This window comes from Miniopterus natalensis, chromosome 9 (assembly GCF_054644295.1).
Source record: "Miniopterus natalensis isolate mMinNat1 chromosome 9, mMinNat1.hap1, whole genome shotgun sequence".
NCBI lineage: Eukaryota > Metazoa > Chordata > Mammalia > Chiroptera > Miniopteridae > Miniopterus > Miniopterus natalensis.
The window spans coordinates 5419469-5438899 of NC_142089.1; the positions used below are offsets into that span (position 1 = coordinate 5419469).

At 56.4% G+C, this 19431-nt stretch overlaps 1 protein-coding gene across 1 annotated transcript in view; it reads right to left on the reverse strand.

Moving 5' to 3' along the window:
• Positions 1-7315: 7315 nt before the first annotated feature.
• The window catches only part of PEX14 (peroxisomal biogenesis factor 14), a 126674-nt gene continuing 114558 nt past the window's right edge, over positions 7316-19431 (reverse strand). The window contains exons 5-9 of the mRNA XM_016214631.2: positions 17531-17616; positions 14392-14494; positions 13263-13360; positions 10074-10165; positions 7316-8128 (exon numbers count right to left, since the gene is read on the reverse strand). Of these exons, the coding sequence (XP_016070117.1) occupies positions 7699-8128; positions 10074-10165; positions 13263-13360; positions 14392-14494; positions 17531-17616 (809 nt within the window). The 3' untranslated portion in view covers positions 7316-7698. The remainder of the gene's footprint in view (positions 8129-10073; positions 10166-13262; positions 13361-14391; positions 14495-17530; positions 17617-19431) is intronic.

Here is a 19431-nt window from a genome sequence, read left to right on the forward strand (position 1 = left end):
GAAAGCTGTACAGTATTTTTCCTGTCAAGGTTATTATTCTACAGAGAACAAAACAAAAAAAAAATCAGGCGGCGGGAGGTGAGGGCGCGGCCCCGCCCCGCCAGCCCCGGGCCGGAGGGCGCGGGCCGGCGGCCGGAGAGGCCTTAGCAGTCGGACGCCCCGTCTGCACAGCACTGATGGGAGCTGCGTGATTCCAACGTTAACTTGAATTTTCTAGAGGCCAGAGAAAAGAGACTTATTACTGTTGATACAAGTTTGTAGTTAATTTAACATCTGAGTTTTTCTCTCTTGGTTATGCGTGTGGCTTTATAGGGCTTTTCTTTCTTTCCCAGTTTATTATTTTGTTGGGGATGCTTCTTTGTTGGCGCCACCCCCCCAGATTTGGTTCCCTTTTATGCACACGCCCCCTCCCTGGAGACCACCAGGTCGCTGAGCCCAGAGCGGGGAGGCCCCACCTGACCTGCGCTCGCCTGGCCGGTGGCTATGAGGGTGACAAGAGCCCAGGACAGGCAGCCCAAGGCCCCTCCTGTGCACCTTCTCTCCACCTCAGGCCACCAGCTGGTCTCAGGTTGGACCCTGAAACTCTGGCCACAGGCAGAGAGCAAGGCCCGGTCCCGGGGAAGGCCTGTCACCTAGAGCCGCCTCCGTGCAGACCTCCAAGGGGAGCCCGACCCAGCTGGGGGCAGTGGTTTCCTTTTTCTTTCCTTTCGTTTTTCTTGTCCTCCTGGCTGCCCACAGCCAGAAAGCCAGGACCACCTGGGCTGGGAGGGGTAGGGAGGGAGGAGCGGCCAGACGGGGCGGACCTGGTTCCACGGGCGACGTGTTTCTAAAACAGCCCCCCCAGAGCCTCCCGGGCTCTGCGGGCACCACGTGCTGCTGCTGAGCTTTCGCCCAGACTTTGTGCCCGGCCACAGAAGCGGTGAGTCTGTGGAAGGAGTTTTGTAAAGGAAAAAAAAAAAAAAACATTTTTCAATGTAGCAAAATCAAAAAAAAAAAGAAAAAAGAAGACCCTGAGAGTGCGAAGTCTAGCCTTCTGTAACCTTCATATTGCACATAGGACTACAAGCCATCGCTAGCTCATTTTGAATTTTAATGTGTAATTTTCGTTTTATTTTCTTTCTGTGGGGAAAACAATGCTTGATCCACCAATGCTCTTTTTAATGTTTTATAGCTATGTATGTGTATATATATAAATATAAAATAATATGTATGCACATATGTGTGTATATATCTATATGTATATACATATATAGATATATAGAGATATATAGAGAGGTTTTGAGACGAAAACTGCAGAACGTGAGAACCGAACTGAACAGCGTGTGCTCTGATTACTTGAATCTGGTCTCCTCGGCACCTGGTTATTAAGAACTGAATATTTTTCCACTTGAATTTAGTGCTATTAGAAATTTAATATATGTGTTTTATTTATTTGATTTTTTTTTTTTTTTTTTTGCATGACTGATGCAAGGTTTGACATTTTCACTCAATAAAAACTGGAAAAAAAATCTATCAAGTTATCTTTTATTTTGAAATCAGCCCCAAGCAGCTGGCAGGACAGCACAACCCCAGGGAGCTGTGTGCTCCAGGGCAGGGGGGAAGGAGGGAGTCAGTGACCCTTTGACCCCCACAGGGAAGGGGAAAGACCCGTTTTGTCCCTGGGATCAGGTCACGTTCTCCTAGGTGGCTGGGGGCAGATGGTGGGGGTCTTGGGCCTGGCAGGCCTCAGGGGTGACCTCCTCTCTCAGCCCTGCTAGAAGGCCCCACGAGACTCGGGAGCCAGCTTCGGGCAGAGGCGACTGGCATGGAAGCCTCTGGCCTCCGGCAAAGTCTCCCCAGGCTTCAAGAGCTCCCAGGCCCCCCACTCGGGGCAGCCCCCTCTGTCAGCCAGGGCCACTGGCAGGCGCTTGGCAGGGTCATCTATCTGCCTCCTCCCTCGGCTCCTTCCTCCTTCCTGCAGGGACCTGCCCGGGCTGGGAACGGCCCGTACCCGGATCCGATCCGGATGCTGGCTCGGCTCCTGCCTGCAGCACGCGGGGGCAGAGTCAGAGGGGGCCGAGTCCTGGGTCTGTAGCCACAGGCCCCAGGCCCTGGTGGCACCATGGCTGGGGGCTCCCCCAGAAGCATGGGTGGCAGGAGCCCTCCCGAGGGGCCTCACCCAGAATGCAGGCCTCCCGCCTCCTTGCCCTGACACTTCTGAATGGTGACCATCATCGGCACCATCCCACCAGCCTTGCCCGGAGCTCACCTTCAGGTGGCCAGACATCCCAGGGCCTCGCGGAGGGGAGGTGTGTGCCCACTGCCTTCTTCCTCTCTGAGGACATCTCACTGGATGTCACACTCTGGCAGTGGCCACACCACTGTCCTGAGGGGGGAACCGGGGCTGGGAAGGTGAGGTCCACCGCATTCCTCCCTTGGCTGGGACCTCGGCCAGGGGCTGCCTCGCCCTCACGCCCCTCGGGTCCACACCCGCCCAGCTCAGTACCATCCCCACCGCAAAGTGCCTCCTCCCCCCGCCCAGCGCAGGGCCCTTCCCTTTCTTCTTTCCTCCTGGAACGCAGCCCACAGGCTATTTACATAAATATGTTTGTAACAGACGCGAAAATATATACTTTTTTCTGTCTTATTAAAATGTTCAAGTTGGAACTCGCCTATTGTTTGTGGATATCTCGATTCTGTTAAATAAAACAGTGACTAATTTATGGGATAAAACACAAGTTCAACAAATTAAAACCATTATGGGAGCTTCACGGGCCCTGGTGGGCCGAGCAGCCCTCCCATGGGGCGCAAGGGGAGGCAAGGAGCCAAGCCCGGACCTCAGCTGGGTGGGTAGGTGGTGTGACCACAGGGCTCCCTCGGGTGCTGCAGCGGGGGGCAGAGGGGTGAGGCCCACAGGGGCTTTGGGGGGCAGCTCCCAGGGGCTCCAACTTTGGCTGCTTCTCAGGGACTCCTGGGGCAGATGGGCACTCAGGGCAGACACCCCAAAACTGCCCCCTCCTCAACTGCCCCCAGGTCTTCTGGGCCCAGGGTGGACCTCAGCAGACCCCCACACAGTGGACGGGCAGGGCCAGCACCCAAGTGAGATGCAGGACAAGGCAGGGCCCTGTGCCCAGCCCAGGGAAGGGGCACTGGGTACCAGGCACCCCTCAGGAAAGCCTCCGTGGGACAAGCACCTGCCCACTGTCCTTACTCCCGCCCCCAGGAGGGAGGGGCCTGCAGCTGGGCCGGTGCCCCACCCTAGGGGTGCGGAGTGGGCGCAGGCCCCACAACCCTTCCTGTGGTTGTTGGACTCAGTAGGAAGTGCAGTAAAACATGTTTTCACCCTGGGATTTAATTAGCGGCAGTGGTGTGAGGCTCCTACACCCCAGCTGGGGCAGGTTCAAGACTCCCGTAGCCGCCTGGGAAGAGCCAGAGCCAGCTGCACAGGCTCAGGCTGAGCTCCACAGCCTGCCCACCTCCCACAGACCTGGTGGGGCTTGGGTGCTACTAACAGCCGAGTCACCCACAGGAGCCTTGCCCCAGTCCACCTGGACCGGCGGCGACAGGGCAGCCCCCTCCCTGGGTGTGGGGCCGGCATGCCCAGTCAACCTGGGTAAAGGCAGCTTGTCCGTCCACCTTCATGAGAGGGGGACCTGGCCCCACAGGTGGCCTTGGCCCAAGCCCCAGGGTCAGGGTCAGGCCTCCAGGGAGCAGGTGGACAGCAGTCTTGGGGATCTTGCTAGGGATGAACGGGCCAGGCCTGCAGCCCCTGGGAGGGAGGAACCACCTCAGGCCGTGGGAAGGGCAGACGGGGCCCCCAGCCAGCACGGGCAGGTGGCAGCTGAAGCACCCGCCTCACCTGCTTCTGCTGTGCACCGTGAACCCCAGCCCCTGGAGGAGACCCCCACCTCGGGAGGCTTCTTCCCACCAAAGGACCCCTGGCCCTGCCCTGCCTCCCCAGCCCCTTGGTGGCCACTCTGGGCTGTCCGAGGCATCCTGGCACTGCTGGCCCCTGGGGACAACTCTCCAGGGCTGTGGGATGGGGTGGGGGAGCCGGGCACCTGAGTTTTCCAGATGCATTGAGAACTGTAAAGAGCCTTCCAGACTTGCCAGGGAGCAGGGGAAGGCCTCAGCGGTCTCCGTATGAAACAGTAAAATCTCTCCTAGAGGCACCAACTCCAAGTGCTCGGTGGAAGTACGCTGTTCACGATTCAGGTGAGAGGCACCCAGCAGCCCAGAGCGGGGGCGGGGGCTGGGGCTGGAGTGCGGTGGGGATGGGGCAGCAGGTGCGAGAAGGCGGTGGTCACACCTCAGCACGGCACCCTGAAGCGTCTGCCCCAGCAGGGGTGGGAAATGCCTGTGTAGGAGGAAAAGCAGGGGCCAGAGAGGGGTACAAGGGGTCAGCAAGGACTCAGGTCGACCCCCAGGTGAGTGCTCGACCTAAGGCTGAAGTCACACCTGCAGGTTTCAGGGGCGTCCTGCGCCTGCTCCGTCTGGAGCCTCCGAACCTCTTCTCTGGGTGCCTTGGCAGAAACAGCTTTAAACAAACAGACCAAGAAACACCAAGGATTAAGTAAACTCCTGAGGATCAGGTTGGCAGGCCCCACATAGAACGTCTCCTGCCTGCCCTTCCTCCTTGGGCTTTGAGGCTGGACTGGGACAGAGGCAGGGCTGGGGCTGGGGCTGGGCCGGGGCAGGGGCAGCCTGGGGCAATCATCAGAGGAGAGGGGCAATAAGCCTCAAGGACCAGTGCTTCAGGGTCCTGGCTGAGCACCGAGGGCCAGGAAGAGCCTCTAGAGAGCCCTCCACTCCACCTGGCGTGAGTCCCCAAGGACACAGGACTCACTTTCAGTGAGACAAGCAAGTCACACAACACTGTAGAGGAGTTTCCCATTTTTATTTAATAAGAGACACAGAGAGACACAGACAGTGAGCGAGCCCATGGGCACACCTATGAGCACACCTGCACCTGTGAAACCACATGGGGGGAAGGGGTTTGTACTCTGTTCCCTTTAAACACCTTTTTTTGTAAATACGTTTACAAATTCAGCACCCCCTCCCCCAAGCAAGTGCTCCCCTTCCGGGCCCAGGTCCCCTCAGCGGAGGAAGGCCAGCTGACGGCTCGGCAGCGGAGGGGCAGCCTGGGATGTGCCCGATGCACCCAGCGCCCCGCCTGCCGGGGCATTGCAAACCCGGGACCTGGGGCAGGAGGGTGCAGGCAGCCTCCCAGCTCCCAGCACTGGATGAGGGCTTTCCTGAAAGACTACAAAAATACATTGTAATTGGGTATAATAATCTCTCCCTTCCAGAAAGGGCCTGACAGGCGCTGCCTGCTGCTCACTTCTGCCCCATTCCAAATATTTTTACCTTATTTGGATGAAATGCATTATTTTTCTAATGAAAGGCTTTTTTTCAAAGGGCTGTTTTCCCTCCGTCCACAGCTGCCTTTATTAGGCAGCACTCACGCCGTTTTGGGGAGGGGTTTTCTGCCTGAAATCAGGCCAGGCTCTCTATGCTCAAACTCCAACATGGGCTCAGGACCCGCGGGGCCAAAGGCCTGGAGCCCAGGTTTCTCCTCAAGGAGTGCCTGTGGACCCTCTGCTGGAGAACACGCCCCCCCACCCCGCCTCCAGACGGTGAGGCCCCAGGGCCACCTCTCACCACTGCAGGTGCTCCCCGCTGCACCCCCACAGCTCTGGCTGTGTCTCCACCCAGGCCATCTGCCTTCTGGTCATCCTGTCTGGTCCCACTGCAGGACAAACCCCTAGAAAATTAGAGATGATGATAAATGGTCACCAAGCTAAAGGGAGAGACCCCCATAATGGCCACTCAGGACTGGGATCAGAGGCCCGTCCCGTAGAGAGGGCTTCAGACCAGCCGTCTTCTTGCCTGGCTCCTGGACAAGGGGGTGCTCATGACCACAGGCTAGTGGCCCAGGGGACCAAGAACCTGGATTCTCTGGGAACAGCAGGGAGGCAGAGGTTACTCTCAGTGTGGGCTCTGCTTGTCCCTAGCAACGCATGGCGGGAAAACATACTGCAGGGGTGTCACGTGAGGTTGCAAGAGTCAAAGATAAGACGTGAGGAACCAAGCCAGGGGTGGACACTCAGGTCAGAGAGAGGCCCAAGTAGCATGACCCAACACGTCCGTAGTGGCCCCTGGGCCAGAGTCAGGAAGGGGTTTGTTGCCAGGGCAGGGGGTTGGGCCCGGAGCCCTAGAAAGGAGCCTAGGCAGGAGGTGAAATGTTTCGGAGACAAAACAGTCCCAACACCAAGTCACTCACCCCTTGGCCCTGGGCCCTGGCTGTCCTCCCTCGCCAGGGCTGCAGGGCCCATGGTGGCAGGCAGTGGTGTCAGGAGGCCAGGGGAGGGCTCCCTGCAGAGGGGTGCATAGCACTGCAAAGAACCCACCTCCGCAGCAGCCAGAGCAGTCTCTGCAGTTTCCAAAGCCTTTGTGTCTGCACAAGGACCCTGATGTGACCATGCCGTCCCCACGCCTGCCCAGCACAGTGCTGTGGCTGCAGGGTGCAGAGCACTCCTTGGAAGGAGCCTCGTGCTGTTTTCCTGGGTTTAGCTAAATGCTGTGAAGGTTAAAGGGAGGCAGGGCGGGAGCGGGAGAGGAGACGGGGGAGGCAGAGCGAGTGAGACACTCTCCTGGGAGCACACTCATCCATTTAAGGAAGGAGAGCTCATCACACTCACATCAGGTCTATATACAGTAACAGGAGGTCCCTTCCTCCTGGACCAGAATGTCGCCCTTCGACACTCGGCTGAGGCTGAAACCCTCCAGGCTCAGGGTGAGCAGCCTGAGAAACCTGCCCAGCTGGGCCCCTGCATCCCCTCCTTCCCCTCCGGGCCCTCCCAGGGCTCACCTGGTGCAGCCTCAGCCATGACCCACCTCCCAGGCACTGGGAGCGCTGTGAGCAGACAGGGAGCAGCAGGCAGGAATTAAATTGTGGCAACTCAGATTTATTACAACTATGTACAGTCGTGTCTTATATTCTGAACCTATACCTGATCGCACAATGCACATGTGTTTCTGACGGGAAGGACAGACAGAGAGGCCCGATGCCTGGCTCCTATGCAGGAGTCACAGCCACATCTCGCCACAGGGGCGGTAGCTGAGCCACGACGGCAAGCGGGACAGTTGGAAGTGCAGTGTGATTTCATTGGTTTGGGAAGACAGGACATGGTGGGGCTGGGACAGGCGGCATCAGTCTCCCAGGACTTGGCTGTGGGACCTGGGAGGCCCTCGCCAGAGAGAAAGAAGCCCTGGGGGCAGAAAAGAGCCCTGGCCCCGGCAAGAAGTGAAGGGAGGAGCCACGGGGGGAGGGGAGGAGGGGGACAGCAGGCACCTGGTCAATGCAGCTCCTCCAACTCTGAGGGCAGGAGTCAGGTAAGAGCTACCTCTTGTCATGCACGGTGCTGGGTTAGCTAAGATGCTCAGCAGACACACCTGGACAAGCCCGGGTCCAGGAGGCCGGCAGAGGGGCCTCACTGACGGAACAAGGTCAAGGCTGCTGTCCGGGCTGAGCTGAGGAAGCGGCAGGTGAGAGGAGGCTGGGCGGACAGAGTGCAGCCCTGCGTGCAGGCGCCAGGGTGCCCAGGCCTCACACTGCTCCAGGCCCCAGGCCCCAGGCCCCCAGCTGGCTCAAAGTGCCTCCCGGAGCCCCAGGAGGGGCTAGGGCCGGGCGTCGGCCACCTCCAGGGACACCTGGGCCTAGTCCCGCTCGTTCTCGTTGCTGGCACCCTCGGGCCGCCGTAGCTTGTCCACCTGCTCGTTGATCTGCCCGTCGCCGCCACGGCGATCCTCCCGCTGCACGCCCCGGCGGTCCTCCCCGCCCACGTGGCCCTCGTCCTCCTCGTCGTCGCTCTTCTCTTCGCCCTGCACCTCCATCCTCACCTGGCCCTTGACATCCACGTCGCCCTCGCCCTCCTCTGGGGGACCCAGCAGGTGGTAGCTGGCAGTGGAGCCCTCGGGGCTGTGGCCCTCCTTCACAGGCGAGGGTGACGTGGACTCGTTGCTGACAGGCGAGATGTCACTGCTGCTGTGGTGGTTCACGGCGGCCGGGCTGGAGGGTGACGGTGACTTGACTGGGATCTGCCAGGACGGGATCTTTGGGGCCGAAGGGGAGGGTGGGAACTGCCTCCTGGCGGAGGAGGGGGGAGAGGGTCATGACCAGTCCTGGGGCCCCCACCCGCAGCGGAGCCACACCCTCCTCTCCCGATCCCAAGTGCTCTGAGACAGCGCCACCCAGCAGGGGACTGAAGTGAGCTCAGTCAGCCAGCCTCAGCTCCCCTCCAGCCTCCTCCTCTCAGAACCAAGGCCTCTGGAGGCTGGACCGGCTGAGATGAGGCCAGGGCTGCCCGCAGAGTGCCCTGCCCCACACAGAGGGCCTCCTGGACCCTCTTTACAGCTGCTGGACAGCCACCCTGGGGGGTCTGCCATGCCCTGGAGCCTGCTCCCCCCTGGTCCTTACACCGTCCCCACCTCCAGCCCCAGGAGAGGGAGCAGATGAGGATGGGGACCCCCAAACACCTGGGCCTCCAACTTTAACTTGTCTACTGCACTACAAAAGGGGGCCACTGCTCTGGGTCAGACACATAAAAACCAGAAGGGTGGCACTGGTGCACTTTCTTAGAAAACCTCTGAGCTCAACACTTGACAGGGAAATCAGCTCCCCAACCCTGCTTCCCGCCCCAGGCCCCGGGCCACCAGCCAGCCCAGACCAAAGCCAAGTCCGGGAGGGACCTGGGAGGTCAGGCCCTCTTGGCAACAGCTTGGAAATCGAGCTCTAGGGCAGGCGGCCCATCTCTGCCCGAGCCAAGAAGACAAAGGCCTGCTCCCCTCCTGGCTGCCCCTGTGCCCCCCAGCACTGGGGCCGGGATAGCTCTTCCTCCTCAGATCCCACCCATGGAGAGCCTCGGCCATCACCAGCATCATGGACGCTAAGGAAAAATTTAATTTACAAATTTCTTGGCTCCAATATTAGCCAACACCTGCTCTCTGTCCCCTGGCTCAAGGGCTCCTGTCTCCTAGGTTTGGGAACACAAGGGGTTTCTCCTAATGACAACCCCCAGCTCAGCCACACCTCCCTCAAGGCCAAGTTCTTTTCTTCAAAGAAGGCCTGGGAATAGGTGGCTTGGAGAGCTGGGTCCTCTGGTTGGGACCCCATCCTTGACCCTGAGTGAAGAACCACCTTGTGCCTTCGCCTCACACAGCCCCCACTAAACGCTGGCCCTGCAAAGTAATGTGAGCCCGCACAAGGCCAACCTGGGAGCCCCGCAGGTCAGGTGACCAACCCACCCCATGCCCCACGGCACAGGCCTTTCACTTTTAAAACTAGACAGTCCCTGACGAGCTGGACTGGCTCAGGTGGTTGAGCACTGTCCTGTGCACCAAAAGGTTGCCAGTTCGATTCCCAGTCAGGGCACATGCCAGGGCTGTGGGTTCGATCCCCTGTCAGGCATGTGTAGAAAGCAACGGATTGATGTTTCTCCCTCTCTCTAAGCATGTCCTCGGGTAAGGATTACAAAAACAAAAAAAATCCCAGATGGTCCCAAGCAATCCATTCAGAGGTGAAAGCACCGCCCCTGAGGAGCTCATGGAAGGTGCTGTCTCTGCAGAGGGAAACTAAGGCTAGGGGTGGGGAGGTAGGCATGCTCTGCCCCTGCCTTGAACCGTAGGATGGTCCAAACTAAGGATCCCGGCCCTCTGTGGGGACCTTTTCTGGGACCAGCTGGGACCAGGATGGAGGAGGAGGTAGCCCTGCCTGCCTGGAGGGATGGGACGCTCTCCTCTGCTCGAGGTCCTGCTTTCCTTGAGCAGGTGTTGACGGGGCCCAGAGACTGTATATATTTCAAAATTCTTATGGGCTCTGCAGACTGTCACCCTGGGCAGGGGAGGGAGGGGCCCACTGGGGATGGAAAGGTGAAGCTCAAAAGATTCCCAAACCCAATGCCTGAACCATGCAGCCCAGCCAGGGCCCCTGAGCGATGCGCCCCCTCCCAGCCATGGGCAGGCAGACCACGGGGAGCTCCCACTCCCCAGCCCCATGCCAATCCGAGCAGAAGCCCCGCCTTCTCAACTCCTACCGATTTAAAAGAAGCCCTTTGAGGGAGTTAATTTCCGACTTGAGTTCATTGATATTCTGGGACTCTAGGATCCAGTTGGTGGATGTGGTGGCCTGAAAGTCAAAACACAGGGGAACAGGATCACAGTGCTGCCTCCCTTGCGCCCTCAGAGCTGGGGTGGCAGGAGGGGTTGGACCTCGAGGACCCTGGGTATACCCAGGGCCACTCTGTCCTGTGCACCAGCCCACTCAGGAGACTGTCTGCCTGGGTCTCTCCGTTTAAATGACAGTATTAGGGAATCATTACAGGTATTTGGGTGGAACAATGGCATTCTGGTCATGTAAAATGAAATGACACAGTGACAAGAGTCCGTATCTTTTACAGATACAAACCAAAGTGTTTGCATGGACTTGAGAGGCTGTCCAGGGGTAGGGGGGTGGGCAGAGATGAGGCAGGACGGGCTGAAGCAGCAGCTGCGGCTGGGAGGGTCCTGCGGATCGCTGTGCGGGGCCTCCACTGGGTGTGTTCCATTAAACAAAACTAGTAAAATAAGTCAATTTCCACTCCCACACCAACTAGCCGGTTCCCCAGCTGCATCCCCAGCAGGCCCCGCAGACAGGCTGCACCCAGGGTGCACTTCCCAGAGCTGCTAAGAGACCTGCAGCCCTGGCCCAGTAAGGTCAGGCCCCGAACTGCACCTTGCTGTCTACAAAACCAGGCCGCTCATCCACAGCCGCTGTTTTAGAAGCACTGAGGCTCAGCAGAGAAAAAGGAGCTGTCCTAGGACTGAATGTCGATTCCTTCCCCGAGGAGACTCGCGGAGGAAACAGCCACCACAATCTCTGACAAACACCATCCTTCCTCGCATACCTTTTCCTCAGAGTGTGACGCTGTCTCCATATAAACTTCAGGGACCCCCTTTCTCTGGCAAATCTGGTTGGGATGGATGGATGGAGAAGAGGAAATTGGTGGTTCCCCCAAATGGCAGCTGCCAGTGGCCAAGCTGCCTATGAAGTGTTTATGGGCCTATTCCAGGTGTGAGGCCTCAGGTATGGGGGCCTCAGGTGGTGGGCCTGCACCATCCGGGCTGGGGGCTCCCCCGAGGTGGCTGCAAGCGCACAGGTTAATCATGCAAGGCCCCTGCCTCCCTGACACAAACAACCCAGACAACCCCAGAGGTAAGCTGAGGAGGATGTGGGGGGCCCAGGCTGTGGCGGGGGGCGGGGGGGGGGGACAACAGGACATTCCTGCCAGCCTCTGTTGGGCCCCTGACATGGGGCGGGGCTCGCAGCACCCAGCACAGCTTTGCAGGGAGAAGCTCCTCTGAGAGGCCGCAGGGCTCAGGAAGGAAAAGCTGGGGAGTCTGAGAGCAAGCGTGCAAACGCCACCCCCACCCCCGCCTTCACACACACTCCCTGGGGGCCCCACTCCAGACCACCAGATAGCACAGGCCCAGGAGCCACTGTTCTGGCTTCTCTGAAGCCTTGAAAGCTATAGCAGCCCATTAACAGGGGAGCAATTTCCACTCACCGGCCTACAAAGGACTCAGATTTCCAAACGCATGTGGTGCCAGATGCCAGGATTTAGAAATAAAATCTGACATCTGGGGCTTTTTAGCCAGTCTCTTTAAAAAACAGTTGTAGAAAACTCCCAGCCTTCAGTTTTATGTAGGTTTTTTAATTACTTAATGCTCTTCTTTTTAATTTTTTACAGTGCTGCAGTAGGAGCTTGGAAGCCAGATATAAAAACTTATATTACAGCTGAGAAAACACAGCTCCGAGTCTTTGGTTTATGGGGTAACCAGTCTTCACACATATGGGTTTAGTACCAAACCTACAAGCCTCGCTTCAGTACAGGAGAGAATGGGTGAGAGGGGGCACGGGTGGGGGACCATCAGAAAAACAGCATAAGAAGCTCAGGCGCCTCTCAACCACCAAGCACCATCCTGGGCCCCCTCCCCTTTTAAAATGCAACATGTGGTCTTAATCTTAATGGTTAAGGTCTGAAAACAGTTTTCCAATTTCCGGAATGGCTTCTGGCCATTGGCAGGCCACCACTCCAAAAGATAATAGAGGATCGTAGGGCAGGGTGGTAACCGGCCTTCTGGGTGCTTTATGGGCCACCCGCCCCTCGGGCGTACATGGTGGCTGGAGGTGGCCACCCAGCAACGGCACCACCTGAGGAGGAAGTGCAGGCAGCCCCTCTATGTGGGGATATCTGAGGTGGGGATTCTTGGGGATCCCCTTCACAGGAGGCACCCCTGATTCCATGGGAAATGAAAAGATGCCCATTTCGCTGGGTTTTTACAAATGCAAAAGATCTGAGAGAGGCTCACATCCACTGGGGTGGGTCCTTCCCTGGGAGCCACTCAGAATGGGGTCCTTAGAGCACTGGGTGGTGGAAGCAGCCAGAAAGCAACACAGGAGACAGGCATGGAGCAGGGCGGACAGTCACTGGACCACTATCTCCTGGACCCGTCTGTCCAGGACAATGCCTCAGGAATGACCTTGTCACACACCCACAGAACCCAGGCCAGAAGCCTGAAATCCTGGAGCCTATTCAGAGCATATCAGGACAATGAAGGAGACTGCCATTACAACTCCATTTTACAGATGAGGAAACTAAGACCCAGACAGGCTAAGTGCTTTGCCTGTGGTCACACAGGTAGCATGCGGCAGACGAAGATTTTAAGCCAGGCAGCCTGATCCCAGGATCTGATATTACTAAGACAGCTTCAGATTTCGGAAGTAAGACATGGAAACTGCCCCAGTCAATTCCAGCTGGCACTATACTCCACTGGGGGTTACCTGACCCCGAGACCTGGGCTTCGAGAACCTGGGTGTCACCACAGAGTTTGGCCCAGTGCCTTGGCACTCCCTCCACTTTCTACCCCCAGGCGCTCTTGGCAACTGTGACCTGCAACCTAACGTGCAGGTGGAGACCATTCTTTGCCTACAGAGCTGGGGCACCTGCGACCATGAGAGGCCATGGGCAGAGAGCTGCTGCTCCTCCCTCCTGCTGGGAGGTTGACAGGGAGACAGGAACGATGGCCTCCATCGCTGATGCCTCTTCTCTACGAGGGCAGCGTGGGCCTGTTGTATAACCAGCATGAGAAAACACCAAGTTGGACTCCAAGGAACGTGGTGAAGGGACAAGAGCAAAGAGCCATGCAGGGCATACCTGGAAGGGGAGAGGGGCAGGGACCAGTACCTTGGCTGTGGCCAGTTCATGGGCGAGCTCCTGGACTTTCTGCTGCTGCTGGATCAGCAGCTCCTGGACAGAGGCTAACGTCACCTGTAACTGAGTCACTGGGAGAGAAGAGCAGTGGTGTCTGTTAAATGACACACAGATTCTCCTTAAGCTGCAGCATGCAATCTATCAGCAGACACCGAAGCCCATAGCCCAGATGATTTATCTGCACCCTGGGCAATCTACCTGTACTGCACCTACCCTCCAGTCTTTCTGCTTCATCTTCCTACTGTGCCGTTGTCCGTGGTCAGCAGTATATCTGTCCAAAACCTCTCCCCTCTAATTAGATCTGCTGATCATTTGCCTGGCTCTCCAACTTCTGTCATGTCCGCATCCTAGGCCTCCCTGTGTCCTTGTAGAACTCATGCAGTCTCCAGTCCCGGGAGAGATGCACCTCAGATCCCACAACCTCCATGAGTGGTTGAAAACTGCAAATCTCGGTTCCCTGTTGCTCCTTCCTGCCCTCCCCATCCAACCCCAAGGTGGCCTCATTGGGGCCTCAGGGCCACCACGCTGGGGGATTTCTCAGGCTGCCTGGGACAGCAGCTCTCTCGCTTGCCTGAGTTTTTAGATTCAGAGACTCCATCTAGTAAACAAGTTTATCAAGGAGAAAAGCCACCTCTGGCGCGACAGGTCCCAGCTAATCTGGGCCATCATCGGGGCACCGGGTAATGAACGCGAGCCCCGGGAGTCGATGACAGAGGAGGTGGCCAGGGTCCCGGGAGCCACAGTAATTACAGCCTCTCTTGACCCTGCGACGGATTCTTAGAGGGAAGGGGGAAAATCGCTGAAAACCCCCCTGAAAACCTCATAGCAGCAGAAATTAAAAATGAACTTTACAGCCCTTAGAAAGGCTGTCATTTTATTCCCCTTATTAATATTCTGAGGTTGGGAGCCTTTCCGTAAAAACATAATTAATTGAGGCCGCGCCGACAGTAAACAAGCAATTTCAAATTAAACCGAAATGACGGCGGCTTCATTTGCAAATGTGAACAGATTCTCAGAGCAGATAAATGAAGTCACCACATAGAGTGGCGCGGAGGGGAGGAGGCCGAGGAGGGGCGCGCGGGGCGGGGCCATCAATCCTCACCTGTCTGCGCCACGCGGCCGCTCAGCTCGGCGAGGCTCGCCTCCATCCGCGCCAGCTGCTTCCTGTCCTCCCGGCCGCCCGCGATGAGCGGCAGCAGGTGTTTCTGCAAGAGGCAGGGGCGGTGAGGGTTTGGGCTACTGTCCAGCGATCTCACTGCAGACCGGCTTTCTCTCTGCCACCCCCCGGCTGGAAACTCTCTAAGCAAACACCATAAATGAAGGAGATGTTTGAAAGGTACCAGACTGTGATTCCAGCCGCGTAAAAAGTCCGTCTGCATAAGGACAAGGGCCAGGGACTAGAGATGAGCAAAATCAACCTGGTTTATGCCTATGAAAACTTTTTTGGTTCTTTTATTTAGTTTTCTTAATGGTGTTATATGCACTATTTCTGTAACAAAAATATTTCAAACTCTACTTTAAAACTTGTAAGACAAAAATGTGAAAGGCTATTCAAGAAAGTGATTCTGCTGGGAGGGGGCAGCCTCTGTACTTCTCTGAACCACGTGAATGGGTTATCCATTCGGAAACAAGTGAGTAAAAGTGAATGAATAAGTCACTTGAGAAACTAGATGAGAATCCACAGCAGGTTTCTGGACCTTTGGTTCTTTTATGAGGGGAGAGTATATGGATATGCTGAGGCATTGGAAGGGGTTCACCTTTCTCTAAACTGAGCCTTGAATCCTCACAACAAACTTCCTTTGAGTCAGATGCAGTCAGATTCCCCCAGAACTGAGACCAGGGGCAGAACGGAGAAAGGGGCAGAATCTGAAGGAAGTGACCATGGGGATAAAGGGCAACCAAGCTGGGGTCCCTGAATGCGGGAAGCCAGACTGGGGAGATGAGGCCGTGGAACATTCGGGAAGAGGCAGGTGGGGCGCAGCTGGTAACTGCTGCCTGCTCTGCAATGTGAAGGAGTAGCCAGTGGGCAGCGGCGGCCACTGGGAGAGCTGGATGAAAGGACATGCACTCTGAGGTCCAAGAGCTCAGGGCCCGGTGCCCCTCCATTTCAGAGGCTGAGACGAGCCCTGGTTAGCACCGTGTGGGCTGATGGGTGTGGGAACTGGCTGGCATGACCAGGGAGAACTTCGGTTCTGACTCCACTTGGGCCCCAGGTAGGAAAACAGACAGCAACATCTCCATTAAGGTTCTGAACTGGGAGGAAGAGCGGCCCTCCCAGGGGCTGTGGGAGAGCACACTTCAAGAGTGGCTCCTAAGTGGGGATGGTTTACTGGGCTCACGCGCAGAAGCACTTTCTATTCTGCAAAGTGCTTTCGACCACCATGTGAGTCATTGCCTACGACTGAGCCGAAACTTGTCCAATGCAGCCTTACACTCCAGGTAGAAAATTTCCTAAGTACAAAAGTTAAGAAATTCTTGCCCAGCCAGGCGTGGCTCAGTGGTTGAGCATCGACCTAGGATCCATGAGATCGAGGTTCGATTCCCAGTCAGGGCACATGCCTGGGTTGCCAGGCTCAATCCCCAATGACTTTCTCATCATTGATGTTTCTGTCTGTCTCTCTCTCCCTCTCCTTTCCTCTCTCTGAAATAAATAAAAAAAAATATATATATATATATATTTTTTTTTTTAAAGGAAAGAGTAGATATTTAAAAAAAAGAGGGAAAAAATTCTTATACATATAACAAACTGAAAATTCCATTTCCGAGATCAGAAATGCCAAGGGGAGGGACACATACACTACCCCAGCCTAAATCTTTAAGTATTTATAAAGCAAGATGACAGTTTACCTCTCCTTTTCTTTTTTTAATTTAAAGAAACTATCAGCAAATGTTTTAGAAATTCTCCTGTCACCACTGTGACCGATCTTCCCACGTCTCTCTTCTTTTTTACAGCCGAGAACTGATCTGCTCCCTGTCTGTTAGACCACAGGCCACCCCAGGACAGCCCCAGACGGTCAGTGCTAAGCGCAGCCTGAATCTGTGCCGTCAGTGATCGGAAGGAGGTTTTCCACACACAGGGTAAGGAAGAGGAGGCATCAGGGTGAGGGAGGGGCGGCCCAGAACACAGAACATTTTGCTTCTGGATTTCTGACACAGAAATTTCCAACTCCAAGAATAGATGTTACACAGAAAAAACTGTTGTACATTCTGCTACAACTCTGTCATTAGCTTTTGTATGAAGTCAAAAATTAAGAATCCCAGAGTGCAACCTTGAAATACGGTTCACGTGCTGGAAGTTACAACAGTGAGCCTGGGGCAAGGTAGCAGGTGGCCTCGGAAGGAAGGGGGCTTCTCCCCCGGACCAGGAGGGGGCAAGTCCTCTGGCCATGTTTTACCTTCTGTCTCTGGGGACCCACCCTGGCTCTGTATCTTCTAGAAGAGACTCATGTGTTTCCAATCAGTTAGTGCCTAGTAGCTAGTACCTGGTATCAAGGCGGTGAATGCTGGCTCATACCTGCAGCTCTGCTGTTAGCAATGATCTCTGGACCCTGAGGGATGACTGTAGAGTCTGGGGGAATCCTAGATTTACATGGATTCCAACACAGTATATAGGAGACAAAAAGTAGACCCCATAATGTGATTATGATAAGATGCTCAAAACTGGTTTTAAATACTAAAGTAGAAAAAATGGTGTACAAAGCACTTGCTATGTGCCAGGCCACAGCACTCCTCAAAGCAGCACCTTTGAGCTTCACAGCCGTCTCTTGAGGTAGCTTCTATTGTCCCCATTTAACAGATGCAGCCACTGAGCCTGTGGTCACACATCTATCATGTGGTAGAGCTAGGATGCAACACCAGCAGCTGAGCTCCACTGTCCAGTTCTTGACGGCCATGTCACTCTCTCAAATGTGGGGCTGCTTAGCACGTGCCAGTCACTGTTCTAAGTACTTGACATGGCTTGCGGCTTGATGGGCCCACAGTCACTATGGGGCAGAGACTCTGAGGAGAGATGCCCAGTCCAGTGGATGAGGTGGGGCCTAAACCTGCCAAGCACGCCTGTCCAGGGTGGGGCAAGGCCTGGACTTGAACCTCCAGAGAGTGTTGGTTAGAACATTCTGCCTCTATACATAGCCCCACTCCTGCCACGGTGCTAGGGAATGAGAGCCTCCATCCAGATAAAGCTCAGGAGAGGGGAGAATGGGGCTGAGTGCCAAGGGGGCCGTGGGGAAGGGCAGACCTACCTTGTAGAGGTGGTGAAAGCCGAATGCGATGCCCGCCATGATGACAGCCAAGGCACTGTAGTCTCTCCATCGGGAACCCACGGGGCCTGTGGTGGGGAGACAAGGCGAGTGAGGAGAAGAGGCACACGGGTCCTGCCCAGGGCTGGGAGACACGGACCAGCACCCTCGACTGACAGTGTGGACAGGCAGTGATGATAAGGCCCCACCCTGTCTTGCCCTGCTTTCCCAGTGAGCCCGTGAAGAGGAGACAACCTACAGGTGACAGATCGATAGAGCGAACTCCAGAAAGATGCAGAGGCTAAGCAGGGTCCTGGGAGAGTGGGGATGGTGGGGGAGGGGCCAGGAGTCCTTGGCAGGGCCTCGCAGGAGGCCCTTGGGGTCCCAGGGAAAGCAGTCCAGGCAGGGCACAAGCAACTGCAAAGGCAGGCTGACCCATGCTCCAAAGACAGAGGTGGCCAGTGTGGAAAGGGAGCATCTGGGCCTGACCAACCAGGGAGGGCAGCCTCGGCCAAGCCCCAAGGATACAGAGGGGCCCAGTAAACCTGGGGAGCAGAGCAGGCAGGCTGGGTGGGAGAGAGGTGGGAAAGGCAGGGCCAGGCCAAGAGTGTGCCTGAGGGACCCCAACATTCACAAGCAGAAGGCCTGAAGAAGGGGTGACACGGCCAGCTCTCTATGAGGAGGAGAAGGTAAGGCAGCCCCAAGGGCAAGCTCTGGTGAGAAGGAAGCAGGGAGGAGGCTACTGCCAGGGGCCACAAAAGGCAAGAGGGATCGGGGCCTAGAGGGACTAGGACCAGGACGGAACTGGCTTAGGAGAACCAAGTGCTGCTGTCGTGGGTGAAGCCCAGGAATGGCAGCCAGTCTCCATGGAGGGGCAGGCTCCTGGCCAGCGCTCTCAGAGCAGCCCGTACGGAAGCTCCCAGGACTCTGGTTCCACCAGAGGATGGGTGTTCTCTACTGCATGATCATCCACCCACTGATTACAATATGCTTCCACGTCCATAATCTTATCTGATGCCCCAGCAATTCTGGGAGGTGCCCAGGAAAGCACTGTGTCTCCATTTCCAATGTCCACCTGGAGTGGCTACGCCCAGGCCATGCCGTGTGGCACTCTGTCTCCTCTAAAGGGATCTGCCACTGGGGGCAGGGGCTGTTCCCAGAACTGTTGGCAGGACACAAATCAGTCTGTGAAATCAGACCAGAGTGCCGTGGGACGTTATCCTGAGACATGCGGCTGCAACGAGGCACTGGGATCCAGAACTAAGTCTGGGAGAGAAAAGGTGGAGGGAGAGCAGCACCCCAAGTCTTGGAGGAGCACCTGGCTCTCGGCTAGTGCAGCTGAAGCAGGGATTTTTTTAGGACAGACACTGGATGCTTCAGCCGTCACCTCCACCAGGGCCTGCTAGCTCCTGAGATAGTCACATCCTGGTGCTTCCTGACCCCAGGAGAGCAGGGAGGGTTGGTTCTTAAAGCTCAGTAGCAGGATGTGGGCACCGGGAGAGAAGGGGCTGCTGGGAGGCAGCTGACTAGGGGTCCAAGTGGCAAAGACCCCCAGGGGTGAGGGAGATGTCCCCTCCTCCCTGAGCTGCTGCATGAGAAGAGCCAATAAGTCTCTCTCTTTGGCCACCACACCTCTTCCCTCTCTGACTGACTGGCCTGTGGATTCCACATGAGCTTCCCAATGTGGCTGAGCCCCAGAGTCTCCTGCACAAAATGTAAACAGCAGGTGGCCTCTTCCACAGCCCTGAACTTCCCTTTTTGGTTTTACAGTCTTTGAACAGGTAATGTATGTGTGGTCTAAACCTAACGTAGCAGTCAGCCCTCTGCAAAGAGGCTCCCTCCACCAACAGCCACTGCTAACAGTTTGTTTATCAGGCCAGAGAGTTTTATGCACATTTAAGGCA